The sequence below is a fragment of the Vitis riparia genome, chromosome 3 (genome assembly GCF_004353265.1).
Source record: "Vitis riparia cultivar Riparia Gloire de Montpellier isolate 1030 chromosome 3, EGFV_Vit.rip_1.0, whole genome shotgun sequence".
In the NCBI taxonomy this organism is placed as follows: Eukaryota; Viridiplantae; Streptophyta; class Magnoliopsida; order Vitales; family Vitaceae; genus Vitis; species Vitis riparia.
In genome coordinates, this window is record NC_048433.1 from 4,921,846 (window position 1) to 4,948,074 (window position 26,229).

The window sequence follows — 26,229 nt, forward strand, 5'->3', positions numbered from 1 at the left end:
TCTATTAAATATTAAATTATTTGCTTTTTTACATGCTAAAAATTAAATCTTAATTATTTTATATAGTTAAAGATAAAATATTTAAAAAACTAATAATTTAATTAAAAAGGGACTTTAAAATATTTCTAGAATCTCAAAATAATACAATTAATTAAAATAATAAAAATTATAAATTATTGTAATTATAAAGCAAGTAATGCATCATTAACATCCTTAAAAAATAAATTAAAAAACATTTCAAAACTAATAATTTAATGAATAGTAAATTGATAAAACCTAATCAAATCAAATAGACTTAAGTTTTCACTTGTATATTTTATTTTGCATTCCATGTAGGCTAAGCTTGCAAATTATTTATTTATTTATTTATTTTACAACAATTCATTCTAAAAAAAAAAACTCACTCTTCCTTTCCAAACACCCCCTTTTCAAAAGCCTAGAATTCACGACTTCTTAAGGTTAGACACTAATAATACATCTGGAGGTATAATGTTAGATGTTCTTGAGGGTGTTTAGAAGTACAATATCAGACGTTTAATAGATCGTCCAACCCTATAACTCATAACACTTTTCTAAATCCTTCTTCTTTTAAACCAAAAAATGAAAAGAAAAAAAAAACGATATAGATATACTTTTACTATCATTGAAAATTGTGAAACCAATGTTTAGTTAATCTCGATTTTGATGATAACAAAACAAGGTTTAGAACTAATAATTATATTTCAAATGTGATTAGGCAAGACGATTTCCAAAGTAGTAATCACAAAAACAAATCAAGCCAAAGAGAAATTATTAAGAAGAAGAAGACCTAAAAAAAAAAGTGTTTTTCAATACCCAACCTTCATAAGATCTCTTTGTAAGGTTGTTGGTGTACTAAAATTTTCATGCATTACATTCTTTACTTATGCATCAAAATCATATAAAAAAAAATCATTTTAAATCCTTTAAAATTGGATGATTTCATGTTTTCAACTAAAACCTTGTGTCAAATGTTTTCCAAACTTGTTTAAAAGTTTTAAGTTGAAAAAGTTGGTTGTTGAGCAAAAAATGGCTCAATTGGTTGAACCAGATGAGGAACCAGTCAACCCCCAACTCAACTGGTCAAGGGGTGCAAAAAAAAACCTTCTCTTAATTCCAGAACGATTGTTCAATCTGTCAAGATTGAACCTCAATTGGTCGACCTCCACTTCAACCGGTCAAGGTCTGGTCAAGAAGCGGTTGAGGTCCAACGATCACCTGCCAAACATTAAATGCTAACGGTTAGTTAACCGGTCAACCCCCAACTCGACCAATCGAACCTCCAACGACTAATTTGGTTTTTTTCCTCTATAAAAAGACTAAAATATTCATTGTTTCATGAGTTTAACCCTCTCAAACCCTTCTTGAATATATTTGAGCATTGGAAGAGTGTTTTTTAGTGCACCATTGTTCTAAAACTTACATATCTTTAGTGCACTATTCAATCCTAGTTTTCTTGTATCATTTGAACTTAAAGTTTCGTATTGGGATTTTATAAAATTATTTGTAGATCTTAGAGATGAAGAATCTAAGTGTGATGCATCACTTACGGATTCTCAAGTGTGGGATATCACTTGAGAGGTTGTTCAAGAGTGAAGTATCTCTTGAGGATTGTAAAGGGTGCTTTGAGCCAAAAGTCTAAGAGAGTGGATTGGAACCATAATTCAATCGTATTGCTTGAAGGCTTGATTTGGCAGCCTTGAAATAGTGGAACCTCAAGCTTGGGATTGAAGTTAGAGGAAAGTGGACATAGACTGGGTTGCACCAAACCATTATAAAAATCTTGTGTTTGCATTTTCTTTTCCATACTCTCTTAATTTATATGTAATTGTTTTTATATTGTTTTATTATGTATTTGCATACAATTATCTCTTACATTCACATAATTTAAATTTACAAAAAGAGACTATCACCCTATTCACCCCCCCTCTAGGGTGATTACCATAGGTTGGATTAGCCTAATTTTTCTAACAAAAATAATTATATGTTTATTTATTATTCAAAAACCATTACTTTCCTCAAATTTTTTATTCAGATTTTGAATAGATTGGAAGAAAATAAACTGAGGAAGAAGAAGAGAATGATGAGTATGTGTTGAACTTTAAATGCATTTTTATTTTTCCACTAGTGGGTATTTTTGTCCTAAAAATTATAATCCAAGTGGGTGTGACGAACAATCACGTAAATGCATATGTAACATGGTAAAATTGGTGTAAGTATAAGAATGTTGATGGCTTATATGGAGCAGGCATTGGCTCTATCACCTTCATTCATTTTATTAACTTTCGGGTATTACATAACTCCTAAAACAGTGCCCAAAAAACAACCATTCTTTTATTTTCTCAATCACCCTTTTCTCATCGTACCAAAGTCCCGATCCTATTTATATTTGGGTTTAGGGAATACCCAAATATAAAATAGTTTAATATATAGGCTCATCGGCCAAATAAACTTAGCCCAACAGGTATAGATTTGTGCAATGCATCCTATTGGAAATATCCCCCAATGCTTCGTTTTTGGTAATAAACTAGACTATATGAGTTTCTAAAGGTTCAAAGCATAAATGTTTTTTTTTTTAATTTTAAAATATTTTTATTTATATGATGACTTAAAAGAATGGTTTTAAAAACCGAACTAGCCTGTCACGGTTCCGGTTTGATTCGACCAATTGGACCGGAAAGCAATCAAACCGGAATTAGACCATTTGAATCGACGGTCCGACCGACGAACCGGCCGATTCCCTCCGGACCCAATAGTTCATTTTTCTTCCTTCTTACCTGTGCGATTGGTACCCCCATTGTCACATGGAGCGTTGTCCGACTAGCAACGATACCTCCACTGTCACCTGGAGCATCATTTTGTTTGCAGCACCCCTGACGCTAGGAACCCCACTCCATCTCCCCCCGTCGAGCGTTGAAAAGCCCTCCCAACCTCGACAGCACCCAATGCAAATCCCATCTGTAGCACCTAGCGCCACTTCCCAACCTCACCCCCAAAACGCCCAAATCTCCATCACCCGCCACCCCTGGAAAGCTCCCCTCTCTCTCTATTCCCCCCTCCCCTACACCACAACTTGAAAATCCTTGCCGCTCACAGAATGCCCAAATCCCTATCGCCAACTCCTCGCCTACAAAGCCACATCACCCACCACCCCTTGAAAGCTTTTCTCTCTCCCCTCCCCCCCACACCACGACTTGAAAATCCTTGCCTTCTTAGTTTTTTAGAATTTAATTCTTTCTCTCTACTCTGGAAAAGTTTTAAAAAAATTAATTTTGATGTTTTATATTTAAATTTTTAATTTTTATTGATTATAATTGTTGTGATATGTTTAATTTTTTATTTTTTATTTTTGTTTTATTTATTGCATATTGATATTTTAATTTATTGAAATTATTAAAAATATTGGGTTGATTAACAACTATAGGTAAAAAAATTTGTGAAAAAAATCAACAAACATAATAAATACTGTCAAAATTTAGATATAATTTATTATTTTTATTTATTAATTTTTAAAAAAATTTAATAATATATAAAATTATATATTAATGACGTCATCGGGTCGACTGTGGTTTGACCGCCGGTCCAACTAGTGAACCGTGAATCGGTAACTTTTCCGGTTCGATGACCGGTTCGGTTTTGAAAACATTGATAAAAATTTTGTGTTTGCATTTTCTTTACTTTATTCTCTTAATTTATATGCAATTGTTTTTATATTGTTTTATTACGTATTTGCATATAATTATCTCTTGCATTCACATAATTTAAATTTACAAAAAGAGACTATCACTCCATTCACCCCCTCATCTAGGGTGATTACCATAGGTTGGATTAGCCTAATTTTTCTAACAAAAATAATTTTATGTTTATTTATTATTCAAAAACCATTAATTTTCTCAAATTTTTTATTAAGACTTTGAAGAGATTGGAAGAAAATAAATTGACGAAAAATAAGAGACTGATAAGTATGTGTTGAACTTTAAGTGCATTTTTATTTTTCCGCTAGTGGGTATTTTTGTCCTAAAAATTATAATCCAAGTAGGTGTGAGGAACAATCACGTAAATGCATATGTAACATGGTAAAATTGGTGTAAGTGTTGATGGCTCGTATGGAGCAGGCATTGGCTCTATCACCTTCATTCATTTTATTAACTTTCGGGTATTACATAACTCCTAAAATAGTGCCCAAAAAACAACCATTCTTTTATTTTCTCAATCACCCTTCTCTCATCGTACCAAAGTCTCGATCCTATTTATATTTAGGTTTAGGGAATACCCAAATATAAAATAGTTTAATATATAGGCTCATGGGCCAGATAAACTTAGCCCAACATGTATAGATTTGTGCAATGCATTCTATTAGAAATATCCCCCAATGCTTCGTTTTGGTAATAAACTGGACTATATGAGTTTCTAAAGGTTCAAAGCATAAATGTTTTTTTTTTTTTTTTAATTTTAAAATATTTTTATTTATATGATGAATTAAAAGCATGGTTTTAAAAACCAGAACGGTCGATCACGGTTCCGGTCCAATCCGGCCAATTGGACCAGGAAGCAATCAAATCGGAATTAGACCGTTTGAATCGACAGTCTGATTGGCGAACTGGATGAATCGATTGGTTCCCTCTGTACCCAGCAATTCATTTTTCTTCCCCTTTCGCCGTGCGATTGGTACCCCCATTGTCACCTAGAGCATCATCCCGCAGGCAACATCCTCGGCGTTGGGAACCCCGCTCCACCTCCCCCGCCGCGCACTGAAAACCCTCCCAACCTCAGCAGCACTCAACTCAAATCCCGTCAGTAGCACCCAGCGCCATCTCCCAACTTCGCCCCCAAAACGCCCAAATCCCCATCGCCAACCCCTCACCTGCAAAGCCCCATCACCCCCCACTCTTGGAAAGCTCCCATTTCTCTCTCTATCTCCTCCCAACACACCACAACTAGAAAAAGCCTTGCCTTCTGAGTTTTTTAAAATTTAATTTTGATGTTTTATATTTAAATTTTTAATTTTTTTTATTGATTATAATTGTTGTGATATGTTTAATATTTAATTTTTTTATTTTTGTCTTATTTATTGCATATTGATATTTTAATTCATTGAAATTATTAAAAATATTGGGTTGATTGACAACTATAGGTTAAAAAATTTGTGAAAAAAATCAACAAACATAATAAATATTGCCAAAATTTAGATAGAATTTATTATTTTTATTTATTTAATTTTTTTTAAAAATTTAATAATATATAAAAAATATATTTTAATGACGTCACCGGTTCGATCGCGGTACGACCGTCGGTCTGACCAATGAACCGTGAGCCGATAATGTTTCCGGTTCGATGATCGGTTTGGTTTTGAAAACATTGTTTGAAAGAAATCTCACTATAATTTTAGTCATTTGAATATATAATAATAAATAATTTAAACAAAAATAAAGTACTTTTATCATTTAAATTAAATAAATTTAGATTTTCAAATTGAGACCATTAATGATATTAGAATAGTAGATGTGAAATTTCTTAATTTGGACTGATATAATTTTAAATTTTATTTTATTTTCTTATAAGGAGGATATTATTAATTCACTTGAGGGAACAAGGAAAACTTTTTTCTATGTACATAAAATAAATTAAAAATTATGTGGGAAAGTAAAAAAAATAAATACTAATAAAAATGAATACAAAAGTATTTTTCAAATTATTCTTTATTTTCTATAATAAATAAAGGAATAAATATATTATGGACAATTGTGCTTAAGGGTTGATAGTTTAATGGGCCGAAAGTCCATCAAATATATAAAGTTCAGCAAAAGGCCCAGGCCCAGCATTGTGAAAATGGATTCACCGCTCTCATAACCAAAAGTTTGTTGATGACCATTGACCGAAGGGTGGAAATTGTATGCGCTGACCACGAAAAAACAATACACTTACTACTTAAAATTGAAATGGGTAAAATTTGATTTTATTAATATTAAAAATTAAAAGAAAAATAGAAGAACTTGAAAAATAAAAATTGTATAATATCATAAATATAGATTTAAAGTTGCTTTTATAAGTATACATAAATATATATATATAATACTAAGAGCTTGTGTTGGCCGTGTAATTAAAAATTAGTTTTCTATTTTTTAAAATAAAAATTGTTTTAAAAATGTGAAATAAAAAACAACTTTTAAAAACAAGTAAAAGTTGGTTTTACCTTTTTTTAAAAAAAAAAAAAAACATAGAAAACTTTTAAATAAATCATAAAATAAAACATTATATCTTTTTTTTTTCTCTCTTTACCAATACCGAAAATCTTCAATTATATTATTCCTTTAAATTACATATGATTTTCTACATCTCTTTTTAACTTCTCTAAAATTCTTGATTGAGTAAATAAATTCGAAATCAAATTATACTCCATACATAAAATTTATTAATTATCAAAAATAATTTGAAACTCAAAAACCGATTTAATTAGTGAGACTCAATAACATTATAATTAATAATTTTAGTTTTAAATTATTTTTAATAAAAAGTTTATAAAGATATTAATATCTTATGTTTCTAATATATACTAAAATAGTTTTTTATAAAAATAAATAATTTATGATTTTATTATAATATTATTATTTATATGTTACTAGAAACTATCTAATTTTTAATTTATTTGCAATTACAAAATTATTTATATTTTTATTAAGATTTGAATTAAATTAAATTAATATTTTATAAATTGAATTTACAATCTTTTTATTAATTCCAAAAAAAAATTAAAACAACTTGTCCAGAATTTTTATTTTTATTTTTATTTGTAAAAATTGTTTTAATAAACAATTGTTGAACAATTTTATTTTATAAAATAGGAAAAAAAATTGTTTTTTATTCTTTAACTTAAAAATAATATTCAAAAAACAAACATAGAAAAACATGGACAAAATAGTATAATATGGAATGAAATGGTATTTTTAATATTTTAAAATTTTGTTTTCATTTTCATTATCAAAATAATTTAACATATTTGATAATATGTTTATAAAAAGGAGTTTTGAGGGGTAAAATAGTTCTTTTATATAAAGATAAATAAGCTTTATTCTTCTTTCAAAACTTATATTCAAATTAATCCTTTTATTGTCATATAGGAATTATGTCATAATTTTTTTATTTTTCAAAATTTAAATTAAAGTTTCAATTGTCAACCAAGCTTTTATTTTTTAATTAAAAAATCAATTGTCAATTAGACTTTATTTTTTAATTGAAATTTAAATTGATAATCGAGGCTTTAGTTAATTTATTTATTTTTAGTTTAAAATTTAATTAAAAATATTAAATTATAACATAAGTTTTGGAAACGAGGGCTATTTTGGCCAAAACTGTATAAAAAGTGATAGTGGGCCCATACTTCTCCCTTAATTACATGACGTGACTGTTCCTTCCCTCATTTTTTATTCCTCTATAATTGCATTAAAAGACGTATGAAGTTATCACTTATCAGAGTGACTGCTCGCTAAAACTCCATTTTCAATATAAAATTTGTTTGGTTGAAAAGAAAACAGCCCAACAACGACTCTTCCACCATTTGCCTTCCGTTGTGTAGTAGAATGGCATACAGGACTTCAACCTACCATTCACAACCAGTCCCAATATAAATATTAACCATCCCTGCACTTCACGTTTCTCAACCCTCTCATCGCTGCAATGGCTTCAAGCAACACTGAGATAGCCCACGAGTTTCCACCATTTTTCAGAGTATTCAAAGATGGCCGCGTGGAGAAGTTGATGATCCCTCATGATCCCCCACCCCTTCATCCCAAACCCGGCGTTGAATACAAAGACGTCGTCATCTCGTCGGAAACCGGCGTATCGGCCCGAGTGTTTTTCCCCAAAATAGACGGCCCGGATCAAAAGCTGCCCCTCCTCATCCACTACCACGGTGGGGGCTTCTGCGCCGGATCACCCTTCGACAGCGTCACTCACAATTACCTCACCTCCCTCGTCGCCGCCGCCAATCTGATCGCCGTCTCCGTCGACTACAGGCTCGCGCCGGAGCACCCTCTCCCCATCGCATACGACGACTCCTGGGCCGCGCTGCAGTGGATCTCCTCCCACGCAAATGGGTCAGGACCCGAACCTCTCTTCAACAACCACGTTGACTTCGGGCGGGTTTTTTTGGTGGGTGAGAGCGCCGGCGCGAACATAGCCCAGCACGTGGCAGTCCGAGCTGGAGTCACCGGATTGGGTGGTGTCAAGCCTGTTGGATTGATTTTAGCGCACCCCTTTTTCGTGGGCAAAGAGCCCGATAAAATGATCGAGTTTTTGTACCCTAGTTGTAGCAGGGTTAACGACGACCCGAAACTAAACCCGACTGTGGATCCGAATTTGTCGAAAATGAGTTGTGAGAGGGTGCTTGTATTCGTGGCAGAAAAGGATTGGCTGAAAAGTAGGGGTGTAGGTTACTGTGAGACCTTGGGTAAGAGTGGTTGGACAGGGGCGGTGGAGCTCATGGAGAACGAAGGAGAAGATCATTGCTTCCATCTGTTCAACTCCGACAGTGAAAAGGCTGAGATGCTGATGAAACGCACCGTTTCATTCATAAATCAGGAGTGAGCTCCCTTTGGGTATACTTGTATCTCTGTGAACCTACAATAATGTTATCATTTATCCCTAATTTAAATTATATGGAGGGTAAAAAGGTAAATTCAGTGGCCTTTAAAGGCTTTGAATTTAGTGGATAAAATCTCCTATCTGATAAATAATGTTTCAATCATTTCTCAACTATTATTCATCATTACGAAGAAAGCTTTATTTTCTTCCTTTTTTTTTTACCATGACAAAGACAACAAATTATATTAAACTTGTGTTTTGATGGTATCATTTGATAAATATATGGTTTGTGAAATCTAATTTTATGAAATATGAAAATCAGATTTTAATATGAAAAATAATATTGCTTTCATGCACTTTGAATTAGCCCCCTTTTTTGTGCCAAGATTGCCCTTCCCTTTCCGGTCTCCATCATCGATCAAAAAAAGAATGGGGCGGCGGAGGAAGAAAAAAAAATCCCCATTTGATCCCCAAGAAAATCCACCCCCCGTTCGATTTCCGAGAAAATTCATCCTCGTTTGATTTCCGAGAAAATCCATGCAAAACCCTCAAGGAAAACAAAAAAAAAAATTGGTTTTTTTTTTTGCTCCCTTTGCTTTCTTGGATCTGTTATGGGGTCTCCATCCCCCATTCGATTTCCGGGAAAATTCATCCTCGTTTGATTTCCGAGAAAATCCATGCAAAACCCCCAAGGAAAACCAAAAAAATTGCTTTTTTTTTGCTCCATATGTTTTTTGGATCAGGGTTTTGCGTGGATTTTCTTGGAAATCAAACGAGGATGAATTTTCTTAGGGATCAAATGGGAATTTTTTTCTTCAGCCTGCCACTGCCGCTGCCCCTATTTTTTTTTTTATCGATGATGGAGACCGAAAGGGCAATCTTGGCACAAAAAAGGGGACGGGCTCAGAGTGCATGAAGGCAATATTATTTTCATAAAATTGGGTTTCAAAAATCACATATTTATGAAATGACCCCATCAAAACACAAGTTCTCCAAAAATTAGTATTTTTTTATTTTTTTCTATTTTTCTTAAACTTTAGGAGCTACGTATAGACTCAATAATTCAATTTTTTTTTTTCCCTCAACTTTCTTATAAACAATTAAACTTTAAAAAATTATTATTATTATTTTATTTTTTTAAATATTTTTCTTATCTATTTTCTTTTCCGAAGGTAAGGTGCTGATGTTTGTGGCCGAAAATGATTTTTTGAGAGATAAGGGTTTGCGGTACAATGAAGCAGTGAAGAAGAGTGGGTGGGGTGGAGAGTGAAGGAGAAGAACCCGGACTGTGAGAAGGGTGGGGCTTTGATACAAAAGTTTGCGTCTTTCATGAACCAGGACTAAATCTAGACCTTGGTCTGAGCTTGTGTTTTCCATCTCCAAACATGAAATAAGAAATGATGTTTCAGACTTACCCTTTGTTGATAGAGCGTGATTGTATGGATAAAAAATGAGAGCATCTCTGCAACTTCAGAGAACCAACCAAGGCCTCTTTTTCCTCCTTTTTGCGTCGTGATGCTAATGTAAATCCGTAATTCCAAGTCTACGACTTCCGTTTTCTTCAAACGAAAGTTAGTTCGCTTGCCTGGACTAGCTGTTTAGTGGTGAAAGGTAAGGAAAAAAACAAGGAAAATTCTTCCCATTTTCCTTGAGGGAAGTTTCAAGAAGGAGCATTTACTTAAAAATTACTAAAAGATAAGGAAAAAAATAAAAATAATAGGATGAAGAAAAAGGAGGAATGTTTTAAAAAAATTAACAAAATGAGTGATAAATTGCAATTTTTAATATTTTTTTTCTTTTTTTAATACTTTGCGGTCAGGATTAAAAAAAGAAAAAAATTATTGTGTTCAGGTTGAAGATAAATTTTTGTTGAGGCCGTAGGGATTTTTGTGTTCTTTCGAGAAAACGAAGAGACCAATCTTTAACATCAGAGATTCCACTTGATGTGAGGTTAGACCGTTAAGAGGACTGAAATCCAAGACAGCTGTCTCACAATGACGTTCTTTCCAAGTTTGTAGCATTTTCCTACCTCTTGTTGTGGGCCCATAATGTCAGGGAAGTCCCCTCCTATCACATTTTCCTACCTATCGTCTCCTTCATCATTTTAGATACTTTTCCTTTTTTCTTTTTTCTTTTTCTATTTTTATTTTCTTTCCTCTGGGCAGCCAAGTTTGACGTACATAACCCTTTTGCCTTTTGCTCTACCAATATATCCATAAATTTGGATGCTTGGTGTTTCAAGAGGGCACAGAGACAGTTGTGATCTGCCATGGATTCAAGCTGCAGCAGTGAAGTAGAGTTTGAATGTTTACCCTTGTTCCGAGTCTTTAAAGATGGCGTTGTGGAAAGACTACGGGGCACAGAAACCGTGCCCCCTTCTGATGTCCCCCAGAACGGCGTCGTATCCAAGGACGTCGTGATTTCGCCTGAAACAGGTCTCTCCGCCCGTCTCTTCCTCCCGATGACTGCCACCCCCGACCGCAAACTCCCGATCCTCATCTACATCCACGGCGGTGGTTTCGTCATTGAATCTCCATTCTCCCCGCTCTACCACCCCCACGTCGTTTCTCTCGCCTCGGCGGCCAACGTCATCGCCGTCTCCGTCCACTACCGGAGGCCCCCGGAGCACCCTATTCCCATTCCCCACGATGACACGTGGGACGCTTTTCAGTGGGTCGCTGCTCACTCCAGTGGCCAAGGACCCGAACCCTGGCTCAACCACCACGCCAAATTCGATAGAGTCTTCTTCGCCGGCGACAGCGCCGGAGCTAACATCGCCCACAATATGGCGATGCGAGCTGGAACTACCCAACCTCCTAATGTAAAGATTTGTGGGATAGTTCTGGTTCATCCCTACTTTGGCAATAATGGGCCTGATAGATTATGGAACTACCTATGCCCATCTGGGGTTCACAACTCACTGTTTAACCCAGCGGTGGACACAAAGCTATCAATCTTGGGATGCGGAAAGGTGTTGATATTTGTGGCCGGAAAAGATGGGTTGAAAGATAGGGGTTTTTGTTACTATGAAGCGGTGAAGAAGAGTGGGTGGGGTGGAGCTGTGGAGATGGTGGAGAGTGAAGGAGAAGAACACGTCTTCCATCTCTTCAACCCTGACTGTGACAAGGCTAGGGCTTTGATACAAAAGTTTGCGTCTTTCATGAACCAGGACTAGATCCAAACCTTGGTTTGAGCTTTTGTTTTCTATCTGCAAACATGAAATAAGAAATGATGTTGTAGTTAACATTTGTTCTACTCCAAATCATTAATGCTTTACATTGACCCTTTGTTGGTAGAATGGTGGTTAAGAGTGTGATTGTGTGAATAAAAAAAAATGAAAGAAACTTTCCACCGACTCTGCGACTTCAGAGAATCAAACAACTCCTCTTTTTCCTCCTAATTCACAAAATTTTATGCTGTAAAATTATTGGAAGATCATCATCATATCTGCCAATCCAACTGCTTTTCCAAGTCCAACCTTACCTTCGCTGGACCTTCCATCGTCTTCTATATAAAGACAAGAGTATTGTCACACTGTATCAAAAGTAGTCTCTTCCTAATACACCCGGAAAATGGAACACCTTCACAGCCTTCATGAGCAAGCAAAACTGGAGAAAAGCAATGGCCAACTATCCCATTTGTTCTTCCCCTTCTTTAAAATCTATCAAGATGGTCGCGTTGAAAGATTTATGCACACCGATCACGTCCCACCCTCCGACGACCCCCTTACTGGCGTTAGGTCCAAAGATGTAATCATCTCGCCGGAAACCGGCGTCTCAGCGCGTCTCTTCATCCCAAAATTACCCAACCCCAATTGCAAATTCCCCCTCCTCATCTACATCCACGGCGGAGGCTTCTCCATACAATCCGCTTTCAGTACGAGCTACAACCACTATGTCAAATCTCTGGTCGCGGAGGCCAACGTCATCGCCCTCTCCGTCGATTACCGTCTTGCGCCGGAGCACCCGATTCCGGCTTGCTACGACGATTCATGGGCTGCCGTTCAGTGGGCGGCATCGCACGCTAATGGGGATGGACCTGAGACGTGGCTGAACAACCACGCGGATTTTAGCAGGGTTTTTTTCGCCGGGGACAGTGCCGGAGCGAACATATCGAACACACTGGCGGTCCGGGTCGGGTCAAGCGGACTACCGGGTGTGAAGGTTGTTGGTGTGGTGTTGGTGCACCCTTATTTTGGGGGTACGGGTGATGATCAGATGTGGCAGTACATGTGTCCGAACCATGGCGGGCTGGAGGATCCGAGGCTGAAACCGGGTGCAGAGGATCTCGCTAGATTAGGGTGTGAGAGGGTGTTGATGTTCGTGGCGGAGAAAGATCATCTGAGGCCCGTCGCTTGGGATTACTATGAGAAGTTGAAGAAAAGCGAGTGGAAAGGGACGGTGGAGATCGTTGAGAACCATGGGGAGGAGCACGTGTTTCATCTGATGAATCCCAAGTGTGAGAATGCCGCGGGTCTGATGAAAAAGATTGTTTCCTTCCTCAACCAAGAGTAGACTTTTCCACTGCTTTCGAGGGGGAATGTTTGGACGCGGGGTTAAATAAACAATTATTAAGAGTATGTCATGCGCTCTGTAAGGCTGCAAGCTTTATGCTTGTAAATTCCTAAATGTTGAAATAAATTCCTGAATAAATTACTAACAATAATAAAAATTGAAAATAAATGCATGTTCTTCCAAGTCTTTGATCAAAATTACCCAAATTAAAAAAATATATATATATATCCATTAACACTCAACGAATTTCTTCTTTTAGCCAACAAATTACTCAATGATTTGTTGAAAAAGTTAGAGAAATATACATACATAAACAATTTCTCCGGGCTGTTCTATAAACCCAAAATAAAAATTAACTTTAATCCTAAAATATATTCAAATCTCTTTTACCTTACACATTTATTTGAATTAAATAAGAAAAATATTTATGATGGTCATAAATCCATTGTCATTATTATGTTTCGTAGTGTTTTTGCAATCTATTTATAATCTAAAAAATGTTTTTAATAAAAATAAAAAATCAGACAATTGATCAAATTTTAAAAAAATATTTATGGCATTTCTTAAAAAAAATATTTTATAAATGATTCGATTAAATTTTTTTATTTATTAAAAACACTTCAAAAATAAATATCATCAAACACATTTAGAGTTTGTTTAATAATGATTTTAGAATGTGTTTTCAAACTATTCAATATTTAAAATTTTGTATTATTGGTTAAAAATTTTAGAAACGATATCTAAAATTACTATCAAATGCATTCTTATTTTTAAAATTTTATTAAACATTAAAAAAAAATCATTTTCTATGTTAGAAGTGCTTTTTAAAAAATATTTTATAAAAGTATATTTGATAGTGATTTTAGAAAATATTATAATTTTTATAACATTTAAATGATAAAAAATTTTAAGTATTAAAAATAAGTGTTACATAAAATCACTCTAATTATATTACTTTTTACAAAAGTAGTTGATAGGTAAACCTATTTTTAAATAAAAACAAAGGTATTCATTATTTATCAACCAATTCTCGTATTCAAATTAAAAACTTTTACATTCAAAAATTAAAAATAAGTTGCTTGCATTATGACTTTTAAGGAAAGAGTTTATTAATTTTTTTTGTCCATCTTTTGAAGGACTCCCAAACAATTTTAATTATTTTTTTAATTGTCCACGAGGACTATGTATTAAATAATTTTTTCATTTTAATAAAAAGTATGATTATTTTATTATAATATTAATATTTATAATTTTTATTTATTTATAATTAAAACTATTTTTTAATAGGATTTAGTAAATTTAATTGGTATTATATAAATTAAATTTATAATTATTTTATAGAATCAAAATATAACAATTTTTTTTAAATAATTCAAATATATTTATCCAAATAAGGTTTTTTATTTTTTTCATAGTAATTTTAGAAATATTGCTTTTAATAATGATTATAAATATTAATTTTTTTAACTTAAGAACAACTTTTAAAAATAGGTTTTTTTTTTTAAATAATAAAAAAAAATCGCAAAACATGCTAAAATTCTCTCTTTTTTTTTTTTTTTTTTTTCTGTTAATCTTTTGACAACTTTCAATTTTTTTTTTTTTGGCTCTTTTCATAGTTGGTGGGGACTCTGTCCTAAATATTTTTCCTATTTTAGATCTGCCCGCTCCCTTCATTGATCGATTTCTTCACAGTCGCCGTTAATGGAATCCGACGATGCCAAAGTGGTGTTCGACAGCCGCTTCTTCCGAGTCTACAAAGACGGCCATGTCCAAAGGCACCGCCCCATCGAAAAAATTCCTCCGGCCGACGACCTCCACAGCGGACTTCGAGCCAAAGACGTCGTCGTTTCGCCCGAAACCGGCGTCTCAGTCCGACTACTCCTTCCCAAAATCAAGGATCCAGATCAAAAGCTTCCCCTCCTCTTCTACATCCATGGCGGTGGCTTCTCCTTCGAGTCCGCTTTCTCTCCTCGCTTCGATGCCTACCTCAAGTCCCTAGTATCACAAGCCAACGTCATTGGTGTCTCAGTAGAGTATAGGCTTGCGCCGGAGCACCCAATCCCTGCTTGTTATGACGATTCGTGGGCAGCGCTCCAGTGGGTCGCGTCCCACGCCAATGGAAATGGTCCGGAACCGTGGCTGAACAGCTACGCTAATCTGAGTCGGGTTTTCATCGTCGGAGACAGCGCCGGAGCGAACATTTCACATACATTAATGGTTCGGGTCAGGTCGCTCGGATTAGCGGGTGCGAACGTGGTTGGGATGGTTTTGGTGCACCCGTATTTTGGAGGCACGACTGATGACGGGGTGTGGCTCTACATGTGTCCAAACAACGGTGGGTTGGAGGATCCTAGACTTAGACCGACTGCAGAGGATATGGCAATGCTAGGATGTGGGAGGGTGTTGGTGTTCTTGGCTGAGAATGATCATTTGAGGGACGTAGGATGGAATTACTGTAAGGAGTTGAAGAAGAGCGGGTGGGAAGGGATGGTGGAGACTGTGGAAAGTCACGGGGAGAGACACGTGTTCCATCTGATGAATCCCACGTGTGAGAACGCTGCGACTCTAATGGGAAAAATCGTTTCCTTCCTCAACCAAGAGTAGACCTTCCCTCTTCCTTTTTTTGTGTGAAGGCGTGTTTGGATGCAGGGTTGAATAAGCAACGATCAAGAATAGGTCAGAGCTTTCTGGGTTTTGATGCCTATTATTAATTTGTGATCCAGACTCTATATTTTAAAGTTTGTGAAGTTAGCTGTCTTCAATGGAATTTTCAGAAGATTCAATTATTTAATAGAATTAAAAAATGTGGAGTATCTAATCTTTAATGCATCAAAGCAAGCCTCATCCTTTGCAAAGGACTAAATAATTAATATCATATCAATCATTAATTCTTTTATGGTGGAAGCCAGGTCATGCTCTTGGCCAACATTTAATATTTTAAGCTTCATAACTTATACTTTAGTCACAAGCTATAAGATTACTATAAATTTAATTTTATTTGATCATTAATAGATTTACTATAAACCATATGGGTTGTGACAAGTGACCAAACATTTAGCAGAAAATTAGGTGGGACGGATGGATAAACCTGACCTTCCAAAAGGCAAAAACCCGTTACCTGATCTTTATGACTTTGTCTTTAATAATTATACTGTGAAGAAAAAGTAGCAGGGTGTTTATAACCCTGGAAACAAAGCTCTCGAGAAGCAGCCAAGCCAATGGAGTCCAGCGATAGTGAAGTAGCTCATGAGTTCAGGTTCTTCCGGGCCTACAGAGATGGCCGGGTGGAGATCTTGAGATCCCAAGAAGAGAAAATTCCTCCGTTCGACGACCCCCAAACTGGGGTACGGTCCAAAGACGTGGTCATCTCGTCCGAAACAGGACTATCTGCCCGAATCTTCTTACCCGATACAGCCCATCCGATCGAGAAACTGCCGCTTCTGTTCTACATCCACGGCGGAGGCTTCTGTATGCGATCTGCCTTCGCTATCGACTATCACAACTACGTCTCCACTCTGGTTTCCCAAGGAAATGCCATCGCTGTTTCTGTGGAATACGGGCTGTTTCCGGATCATCCGATACCCGCTTGCTACGAGGACTGTTGGGAAGCGCTCCAATGGGTCGCATCCCACGCTAATGGAGGTGGCCCCGAGCCCTGGTTGATCAATCATGCCGACTTTGACCGGGTTTTTATCGTCGGAGACAGTGCCGGAGGTAATATATCTCATACAATGGCGGTTCGGGTCGGGGCGATTGGGTTGGCGGGAGTGAGGGTTGTTGGAGTGGTGATGGTTCATCCATTTTTTGGAGGAACGATTGATGATGAGATGTGGATGTACATGTGTCCGACAAACGGTGGGTTGGAGGATCCAAGGATGAAACCGGCTGCAGAGGATCTAGCCAGGGTAGGGTGTGAGCGGATGTTGTTGTTCGTGGCTGAGAAGGACCATCTGAGAGACGTAGGATGGAGATACTACGAGGAATTAAAGAAGAGTGAGTGGATAGGGACAGTCGAGATTGTGGAGAATCATGGGGAGGAGCATTGCTTTCACCGCCGTGACCTTACTTATGAGAAGGCTGTGGCTTTGATCCATCGCATCGTTTCATTCATTAAGCAGTCGTAGCTTTTCTCATATGTTTTTCTTAGTACATTATTGCATAAATGTTCTTAATTTGTAGAAGATAATTAGAGATTGAATATTAAAAAATATTATCTTATATATTAAATAATTTTATTAATTTACTTTTTATGTACTTCACCATATGGAGGCTCAAACCAAGGATGTACCTAATCTTCCCCACCGTCCAGGAATTTTTATGTAATTCATGTGGAAAATCTTGGGAGTTACGACATGTGGGGTGTGATTGGGATAATCCAAATTGGATTATATAATATAAAAATACCACATATTGTTTGGTGAGAGATGTAACTTCCTCTCCAAGGTCAATTTAGGATGAAGAAAATTAGTTGGAAACTGTCCTTCATCATGTTTTCGGCCAGTCTTCTCCCTCTATAAAAATACCCGATTTGCCTTCACCAGCCTCACACCCAAAACTTCTTCGCTGAGGCAAATGGAGTCCGACAGTGAAGTATCCCATGAATTCCGCTTCTTCAGAGTCTACAAAGATGGTCGCGTACACCTTTTTAAGCCACCAGCCGAAAAATTCCCACCCTCCGACGACCCAACAACTGGGGTGCGATCCAAGGACGTCCACATCTCCCCTGATACAGGTGTTTCAGCCCGAATATTTCTACCCAAAACCCCAAGCCCGACCCAAAAGCTCCCTTTACTCTTCTACGTACACGGTGGAGGCTTTTCTATGCTTTCTGCCTTCGCTCGCCCCTATATTAACTTGCTCAACTCCATCGTCTCTGAAGCTAACATCATCGCCGTCTCCGTCGAATACGGTTTGTTCCCCGATCGTCCGATACCCGCTTGCTACGAGGACTCTTGGGCAGCTCTCCAGTGGGTGGCGTCCCATGCTAGTGGAGACGGCCCTGAACCGTGGCTGAACGACTATGCTGATTTCAACCGGGTCTTCATAGCCGGCGACAGTGCCGGAGGAAACATATCACATACGCTAGCGGTTCGGGTCGGGTCCATTGGGTTAACTGGCGTGAGGGTCGTCGGGGTGGTGTTGGTGCATCCCTACTTTGGAGGTACAGATGATGATAAAATGTGGCTGTACATGTGCCCTACCAATGGTGGGTTGGAAGATCCTCGGATGAAGCCGGCTGCAGAGGACCTGGCCAGGCTAGGGTGTGAAAAGGTGTTGGTGTTTGTGGCGGAGAAGGATCATCTGAGGGAAGTAGGATGGAATTACTACGAGGAGTTGAAGAAGAGCGGGTGGAAAGGGACAGTGGAGATTGTGGAGAACCATGGGGAGGAGCACTGTTTCCATCTCCATGACCTCAGTTACGAGAAGTCTGTGGATCTCATCAAACAGATCGCTTCCTTCATCAACAGAGAGTAGGCCCATTACAATAAACAAATAAGATGGACTTGACTGAAATATGCCATCTGCAGTTTGTAGTATTTTCGCTATTGGTCTATTGAGTCCAATAAACCTTTTTTTTTTCCTAATTGGTGAGAGAATGTGTTAGTATAAAGAATATTTAAGTGGGAAATGGTGAAGTTAATCACGCATTTACCCTCATATTTTAAGTTTTACATATTATTATCAAACAAATTTCATTACATATGAACAAGTTGCTTAATAAAATAATTTTAATATATATATATATATACTTAATAAAAGATTATTTGATTATTTCCAAAGTAACACATCTTCAAGAAATTTTGAAGTTCATTGGTATTAAAAATAATTTCAATTTCTTTATTTACAATAAATATTTCAATTTATTTATGATAAATGATTTGATTTATTTATTTTTATTCAATTTTATTTTCAAAAAAATTATTATTACAAAAATTCAGTCAATGCTATTTCATTAAAAAATCAATTTGAATTTATTTACAAGAAAATTGATTTTTGTCACCTTTGTTTAAAAATGATTTCATGATTTTTATTAAAAAATATTTTCACAATTTTATCCCAAAATTTTTTTTTTTTTGAGTTTTTTGAACAAATTTAATTTTAAAAAAAAAATAGATCCCAATTCAATTTTTATTTAACAAAAGAGATTTTGACTCATTATTTTAATTATTTTTCTTTAGAAGAAATGACTTTTTACAATTTTATTTATAAAGAAAATGTTCCAACTTGGTTTTATTAGTGAAAATGATTTTTTTTTTTTATGAAAATAATTTTTTTTTTACAAATGTATTAATTCATTTTTATTAGAAAAAATTTATAAAAGAGAGTCATCCGTCTTCCCCCCTCGAGCAGTCGCTTCCTCTGCATATAATACCACAATTTGCGATGCGTTTCATGCGATCCAGAGACTTCTCAGAACCGAGCCCGACGACGGAGATTGTAGAGAACCGTCGGGAGAAGCCCCATGGTTCCTTACAACAATTTTCAATGCCCATAAAAGGGAACAAAGAAACACCATAGAGGACATCACAGGCAAATCGAGCGTGGTATACATATATATATTTAATTGAAAAAATTAAAACTAATGACTTTTCGCCATGCCAATCATTGATTTGTAAACCCTACTCTACAACAACCCGACTTTCAGACGGGTTTGGGGGTTTTTATGCATAGGAAAATATATATTTGAACGGTTCGCAACGCAATACAAGAGAATTTTACAGTCTGAAATTTTGAATTTCTCGTTCCTCTCAACTTCTCAGTGCTCGTCCTTGTCTTCAATGGCGATTTCAGCCCCCAGGTGTTGGTTCTCTTCGGTCTTCTCCTCGTATCGCTATCCCACTCCCTTCCCATGCCAATCCCCCATCTTACGCAGATCCATTTCTACAGTGACTCCCACTGCCATCAATCAGAGGTCCCATTGTATGGTCGCACCGAATGCAATCAATTACAGAAAGAGATCTTCGATCCCACCTAACAAAATTAACAAACAGGTGAAACCCTAATTCTCTCTCTCTCTCTCTCTTCTTCCTCTTCTGATATCTATTTCTCAGCAGAAGAGTGCTGGTGGATTAAGAGAAGAAAAGAGCTACGCATTTCGCGATAGAAAGTGTTGGAAGAGGGACTTGAGAGTATGTCAAACAGCAGCATTCAGATCCTTTTCCACTCAGTCGCAGGAAGACGACGAAGAGGTATGTTCACTTCATTCATCAATGACCCGATCCGTTCCAAACGGGTGTGATCGGGTTGGGTTCGTCCGAATCATATCCGTAAAATTTCAAATGTAGAATAGGATGACTAGTATTTTATTTTTCTTATATCCCAAAAAAAAAATTAAAATAATTTCTCTGGCATGATTGAATACTTGAACACTATTTTAACTTTGTCTACAAATAAAATATTCTATTTTTTTACCCTACTGTAGTGGCTTTTGTAACTCCATATAGCAGTTTATGATAGAATAAGACTTAGAGAAGGATATGGTAAACTTAGCGTCTACGATAGAAAAATGGCTTGTTTGAATATGTAGTTCGTGTGCTTGCTTCTCGTGCTCTCGAGCGATGTAATGTTGGAAAAGTAGGGGAATATTAGATCAATCTAAGAAGGCTTAGTCTTAAGTACGATGATAAATTTGGGATTTCATCTTTCCGTAGGGAGGTAAGGCAAATATTTTTTTGGAATTGAGTGGTATAATGTTTGATAGAATCGCTACTAAGATTGTGTTTTTACAATAATTCTAAGAAGCATTTTTAATATCTTTAATACTCAAAATATAAAATTTTTATAAATGTTAAAAAGACTAAAAATATTTCTTAAAATCATTATTAAACATATTATAATAGTCAATTTTTATAATATTTTTAAAAATTATTTTTAATTTAAAAAGTGTTTTTTTAAATAAAAATAAAATCGATAAACACTTCAAATTTAAAAAGCATTTTTAAAAAGAAAACCAAATATTTAATAAAATTTTAAAGACACTTTAAAAAAAGTTAAAAAATGTCTAAAAAATATTTTTTTTAAGAAAAAACATTTTTAATAAAAAAGGCAAATGGGACTGCAAGCTCTTCTTAGAGGCAGTTAGTAAATGATAAAAATAATTTAGGGCGAAAGGTGCTAGTTGTAGCCTCTATAATTACTCTCATGGTCCAAATATTAGCCAAACGATCCCTTAAAATGACCTTACATTCACCCTACTTATAGGCTTTGGTGCACATGTGATAGTAAGGGTTTTCTAATATGACAAAATAACCTTTCCTCTACTAGAATTTGTGCTAGGGATTGTACCACTTTAAGGGTCCGAAACAACAAAAGCAGACACTTCACTGGTTGGACTGTCCAATATTATGCTCTGTCTCCCCCTTTTAACCCATATGATTGAGAGTCCATCATTCAAGGATGCCATTGATTCCTTTATTTGAATACATAGTTAGAACTTAGAACATATTCATTGAGTCCATTTCATCCCAAGAAAGTTTTGGATCATCTTTTAGTGACACTAATTCAACAAGTGATTGAGTTTGTCTTTTCCCTTAAGAAATATGTGTGATTATTGAGAATATACTATAGAAAGAATGAGGACCAAAAGTTTTGATGGTCATTAATAGATGATTGATTTTATTATGTAGTGTTTGTGGTGAAATTTAGACATTAAAATTATATTAATGGTAAACAAAAAGTTGACTAGTTTATATAAATTTTATCAATTTTATATTATAATTGAAAAAAATGTAATTAAACTAATTAAAGTAAAATTTTATATATTTCACAAATGATAAAATATTTTATAATAAAATTTTAAACAATTGTAAGATTAAAAGTTTATCCTATTATTGAAAATTAAATCATAGAATAATTGAATAATATTTTATAAATTGAAAATATTAAAGAGGTTGAAAGGATTGTAAGAATATTAATATTATTTTTGACAATTTTTATGACGGAATATACAAGTTGTGTCATGGTACTTATAATAAATGAATACTTTCATGAATTATATAAATAAGACTAGGAAAAATCACTAATTCAACTTTGAAAAGAGAATTATTGTCGAGTTCCCAAAAAATCACGGGACGGGAAGATTGTGAAGTAAATTCAAAATTTAAAAATATTTTAAAAAATTATAAATTTATTTATATTATTTTTAAAAATATTTTCAAAGGCAATACCTTCATTGAAAACACTTGCAAGATAAATATTATCAAATCTAATTAGGTTAGAAATCATCCCTTTGAAAAACACTTTGGAGAAAAGATTTAGGAGTGAAATAATTTTTCAAAGTCACAATCCCAAATAATTTTAAAACGTGGGTTCATTCAACTTTTATTGTTGATGTGAACTAATCTGAAGTGGCCCCTAATTTTTATGTCACGACGGGCGGCACCCTTCACTTTATCACACGACGACTCATGTCTGTCTCTAATTTTCCAAACCGGATGACCTGTGTGTCATAATAGAAACTTTCATTCTCACCACACACTCTCCTCATTCTTTTCCTTCTTTCTTTCTTCACCGTCTCCCCAGATGGAGTCCGGCCATGCCGACGTTGCCTATGACTGCCGCTTCTTCCGAGTTTACAAAGATGGTCGTGTTCACAAGTATCACCCCACTGATAAAATCCCCTCCTCCGACCACCCTCAAACTGGTGTTCGCTCTAAGGATGTCGCCGTTTCCTCCGAAACCGGCGTCTCAGTCCGGTTGTTCCTCCCCAAAATCGACGACCCAGGTAAAAAGCTCCCTCTCCTGTTCTACATCCATGGTGGCGGCTTCTCCTTCTTGTCTGCCTTCTCTCCTTCCTACGACAGCTATCTCAAGTCCCTGGTGGCCGAAGCCAACGTCATTGGCGTCTCAGTCGAGTACAGACTAGCGCCAGAGAACCCGATCCCAGCTTGTTACGACGATTCGTGGGCGGCGCTCCGGTGGGTAGCGTCCCACGCTGATGGGAATGGTCCTGAGCCGTGGTTGAACAGCCACGCGGATATGAACCGGGTTTTCATCGCCGGAGACAGTGCCGGCGGGAACATCGCACACACATTAGCGGTTCGGGTCGGTTCGATCGAGTTGCCGGGTGCAAAGGTGGTGGGAGTGGTTTTGGTTCATCCTTACTTTGGAGGGACAGTTGATGATGAGATGTGGCTGTACATGTGTCCAACCAACAGTGGGTTGGAAGACCCTAGACTGAAACCGGCTGCAGAGGATCTGGCTAGATTAAGGTGTGAGAGGGTGCTGATTTTCGTGGCGGAGAAGGATCATTTAAGAGAAATAGGATGGAGATACTATGAGGATTTGAAGAAGAGTGGATGGAAAGGGACGGTGGAGATTGTGGAGAATCACGGAGAGGAGCATGGATTCCATTTGGACAACCTCACAGGTGATCAGACCGTCGATCTTATCGCTAGGTTCGAGTCTTTCATCAATAAAGATTAGTTGGCCGGAGCTGAATGTGGCTAGTAGCATGGATTTTCCTGGTTTATCCCTGTTAACTTCAATGATCTTAGCAAATAATTGATCTTAACATATATACTCTGCTTATCTTATTATGTTGTATTAGGAGTTTAATTTTTTAATTGGAAATGCCTTCATATTGATCCTTACTAGACGATGTTTGTTTTTTTGACTTTTTAGTGAAAACAATTTGTTTTTAGAATTTACATTGTTTGTTTTTCTATTTTTTTTATGGTTTATTAAATTTTTTTTATTAAATAGAAAAAATCAGAATACGTAATTTTTTTTTAAATATAAAAAAATAATATATTGATTTTTCTTTACTTTTTAATACTTCATTTAAATAAAATATTACAAAAATAAACAACCTAATATTTTTTAAGTAAAAAAACAAACACCATATAATTTTGAAATTCTGAACCATTTCAACCAAGCTCTCCCATGGTTTTTGCAATTTTTAAATTGATTTTTTCTTTAGAAAAAAACCTCAACCTATCTTGGAGAGGTTAACGAAGATCTAGCACTTTAATCCAAAGTTTATGTAAATTAGTAATTTAATTATTTAAAAGATGGACTATTTAAATATAATTGGATTTTAATTTTAGATTGGGTTTAAGTTATTGGAAAATTTTTTATGGGCTGAGCAAATTAATTTAGATCTTTATATTTAAACAATTAGACTTGAGTGTTAATATATAATTGAATTCAAAAAATATAAATAAAATAATAATAAATAAAAAAAAGTAGAACAATGTTTTTCCATTAAAAACCCTATATATGAATGTTCTATTATTAACTTTTTTGTACAAGTGGTATCAAAGTCTAATCTTGAATTGGAAGTATGTCGGCAAAGATGCTAGTCCTAAAGGGTAGACTTGGTCCTACATCTCTGGAATGAATAGGAAAGAGTCATGTATGGAGAGTTTTCATAAGACCCTATTGAGATTTTTTCTTATGAAAAAACAAAATCAAGGTCAATTGATGGGCTGTGTATGTACCATTGTAGCCCTTAATCGCCCTAGAATTTCATAGGATATGGGGGCTTCCCAACCGTGAGGGTTTGTTTGGTTCTCAAGGGCAAAAATGGAAATATCTATGAATCACTGTTTTTGGACGGCTGGAGCGGATTAATTTTGTTACTGGGCTTCTGGTCCGGATTGTGCAAAAACTTGGCCGTCAAATTTGCAATACTTTCAAAATTGGTCCGGTTTTTTTTTTTAAAAAAAAAATCGGTTGTATTTTATGAAACGTCAGCATGTACGTCAGTTTTTCTGACCACAAACACGTGCATTGATTATTCAGGTCCACGTTATATCAATTGCTTTAGTGTTACATCCACATCAGTGTCACTACTTCATTTTCCTTTTCTTTTAGGAAAATTATACGGGACCACTTCGGTAACTACCGAAAAAATATTCTTGGCCATTGGATGTTGGTGGTTCAATCCGAACCGTCCAACTGGCTTATGTATTTTTTTTTTTAAAAAGAAATAAGCTACAGGTCGTCAGTAAACTTGTGATAAGAGTGCTGTTTTTCTCTGAAACTAGTATGGCCTCTTCCCAATGGTTTTGTGTGTTCTTGGATAATGTTGAGGGGTTTTGGTGATTTTTTTGTTTGTTTGTTTGTTTTTTTTTGTTGATGGGTATTTTCTCTTTTTTCCTTGAGTGTGGGTTTTGGGTGAGTTGATTTGGATCTGTGTACTTTGTAGCTGCATGTTCTTGCTGTTTTAGGGGTTTTGCGAGCTGGGTTTTCTTGGGAAACCTCTGATGTGGGAAAATGAGGGAAGAAAACACATTGTGGAGAAAAATATGAGATGCTTGTAGAGATGGGAGTTTGATCTGGTTTTGCTGGTGGTGTGGGGGTTTTAACAAGTTGGGATTGTGGGGAAATTCCCAGGCCAGTAAAAAAATAAAATACAATCTCTTTCTTTTTTTCATTCTTTCCATCAACTACTACAGAAAATATTCAAATGCGATTCTTTTATTTTTTTTAATTACACACATTTTTTTTCTTTGACTTCTATAATTTTTTTCTTTATACAAATAAATTTCAAAATAATAAACACTTAATTTATAGAATTTCTTAATTTTTTAAAAATAATTTGAAGCACAAAATCGATGCAATTAATATTAGAAGGTCATGAAACTTAAAATTGTTAAAATTGATATTAAAAAGTCGCATACCAAATTCATTTTGAATAAATTTATTCATTCATTTTTACACATAAATATATTTTAAATAAAAAAATTATTGGGAATTTAATATATTGGATTTATTAATAATTCTAATTATTTATAAAATAATTTGAAATTCAAATATTAGATAAATTTATTTTTAAAAAAAAAATTAGAAATTTTTATCTAAAAAGTATAAAATCTTGCACAAAAAGTACAAAAGTTTCGTACCTCTTCTCACAAAATTCGTACCACATCTCACAATATTCGTACATCATCTCACAATGTTCATAACTCATCTCATAAAGTTCATACATTCTCTTACAAAATTTATACCATCTCTTATAAAGTTCGTATCCTATATCACAAAGTTTGTATTTCTTCTCACAAAGTTTGTATCATCAATCATAAAGTTCGTACTCTCTCTCACAAAGTTTGTATCATCTCACAAAGTTCGTACCCCATCTCACAAAGTTTGTACCACATCTTATAATGTTCAT

At 35.3% G+C, this 26,229-nt stretch overlaps 7 protein-coding genes across 8 annotated transcripts; all 7 read left to right on the forward strand.

Moving 5' to 3' along the window:
- Positions 1–7,577: 7,577 nt before the first annotated feature.
- Positions 7,578–8,785, forward strand: LOC117911061 (2-hydroxyisoflavanone dehydratase-like). Its single transcript, XM_034825228.1, has one exon. It carries the CDS (start codon positions 7,693–7,695, stop codon positions 8,599–8,601), a length of 909 nt encoding a protein of 302 aa, XP_034681119.1. The 5' UTR covers positions 7,578–7,692; the 3' UTR covers positions 8,602–8,785.
- Positions 8,786–10,740: 1,955 nt separating this feature from the next.
- LOC117911062 (probable carboxylesterase 12) lies at positions 10,741–11,842 on the forward strand. Its single transcript, XM_034825229.1, has one exon. It carries the CDS (start codon positions 10,868–10,870, stop codon positions 11,771–11,773), a length of 906 nt encoding a protein of 301 aa, XP_034681120.1. The 5' UTR covers positions 10,741–10,867; the 3' UTR covers positions 11,774–11,842.
- A 138-nt stretch (positions 11,843–11,980) lies between these two features.
- Positions 11,981–13,280, forward strand: LOC117911060 (probable carboxylesterase 5). Its single transcript, XM_034825227.1, has one exon. The coding sequence runs from the start codon at positions 12,171–12,173 to the stop codon at positions 13,110–13,112; it is 942 nt and encodes a 313-aa protein (XP_034681118.1). The 5' UTR covers positions 11,981–12,170; the 3' UTR covers positions 13,113–13,280.
- Positions 13,281–14,778: 1,498 nt separating this feature from the next.
- On the forward strand, positions 14,779–15,901 carry LOC117911408 (probable carboxylesterase 12). Its single transcript, XM_034825771.1, has one exon. The coding sequence runs from the start codon at positions 14,814–14,816 to the stop codon at positions 15,714–15,716; it is 903 nt and encodes a 300-aa protein (XP_034681662.1). The 5' UTR covers positions 14,779–14,813; the 3' UTR covers positions 15,717–15,901.
- A 212-nt stretch (positions 15,902–16,113) lies between these two features.
- On the forward strand, positions 16,114–17,339 carry LOC117911407 (2-hydroxyisoflavanone dehydratase-like). Its single transcript, XM_034825770.1, has one exon. The coding sequence runs from the start codon at positions 16,331–16,333 to the stop codon at positions 17,234–17,236; it is 906 nt and encodes a 301-aa protein (XP_034681661.1). The 5' UTR covers positions 16,114–16,330; the 3' UTR covers positions 17,237–17,339.
- Positions 17,340–17,464: 125 nt separating this feature from the next.
- Positions 17,465–18,784, forward strand: LOC117911635 (2-hydroxyisoflavanone dehydratase-like). Its single transcript, XM_034826037.1, has 2 exons — positions 17,465–17,471; positions 17,581–18,784. The coding sequence occupies exons 1-2, from the start codon at positions 17,465–17,467 to the stop codon at positions 18,585–18,587; spliced, it is 1,014 nt and encodes a 337-aa protein (XP_034681928.1). The 3' UTR covers positions 18,588–18,784.
- Positions 18,785–19,701: 917 nt separating this feature from the next.
- On the forward strand, positions 19,702–23,709 carry LOC117909341 (probable carboxylesterase 7). 2 transcript variants are annotated; one of them, XM_034823349.1, is made up of 3 exons: positions 19,702–20,104; positions 20,165–20,302; positions 22,635–23,709. In XM_034823349.1, the coding sequence occupies exons 1-3, from the start codon at positions 19,892–19,894 to the stop codon at positions 23,535–23,537; spliced, it is 1,254 nt and encodes a 417-aa protein (XP_034679240.1). In that variant the 5' UTR covers positions 19,702–19,891; the 3' UTR covers positions 23,538–23,709. The 2 variants fall into 2 exon arrangements, with proteins under 2 accessions (XP_034679240.1, XP_034679248.1); XM_034823357.1 differs by having other exon boundaries at positions 19,703–20,104; positions 20,168–20,302.
- The last annotated feature ends 2,520 nt before the right edge of the window (positions 23,710–26,229 follow it).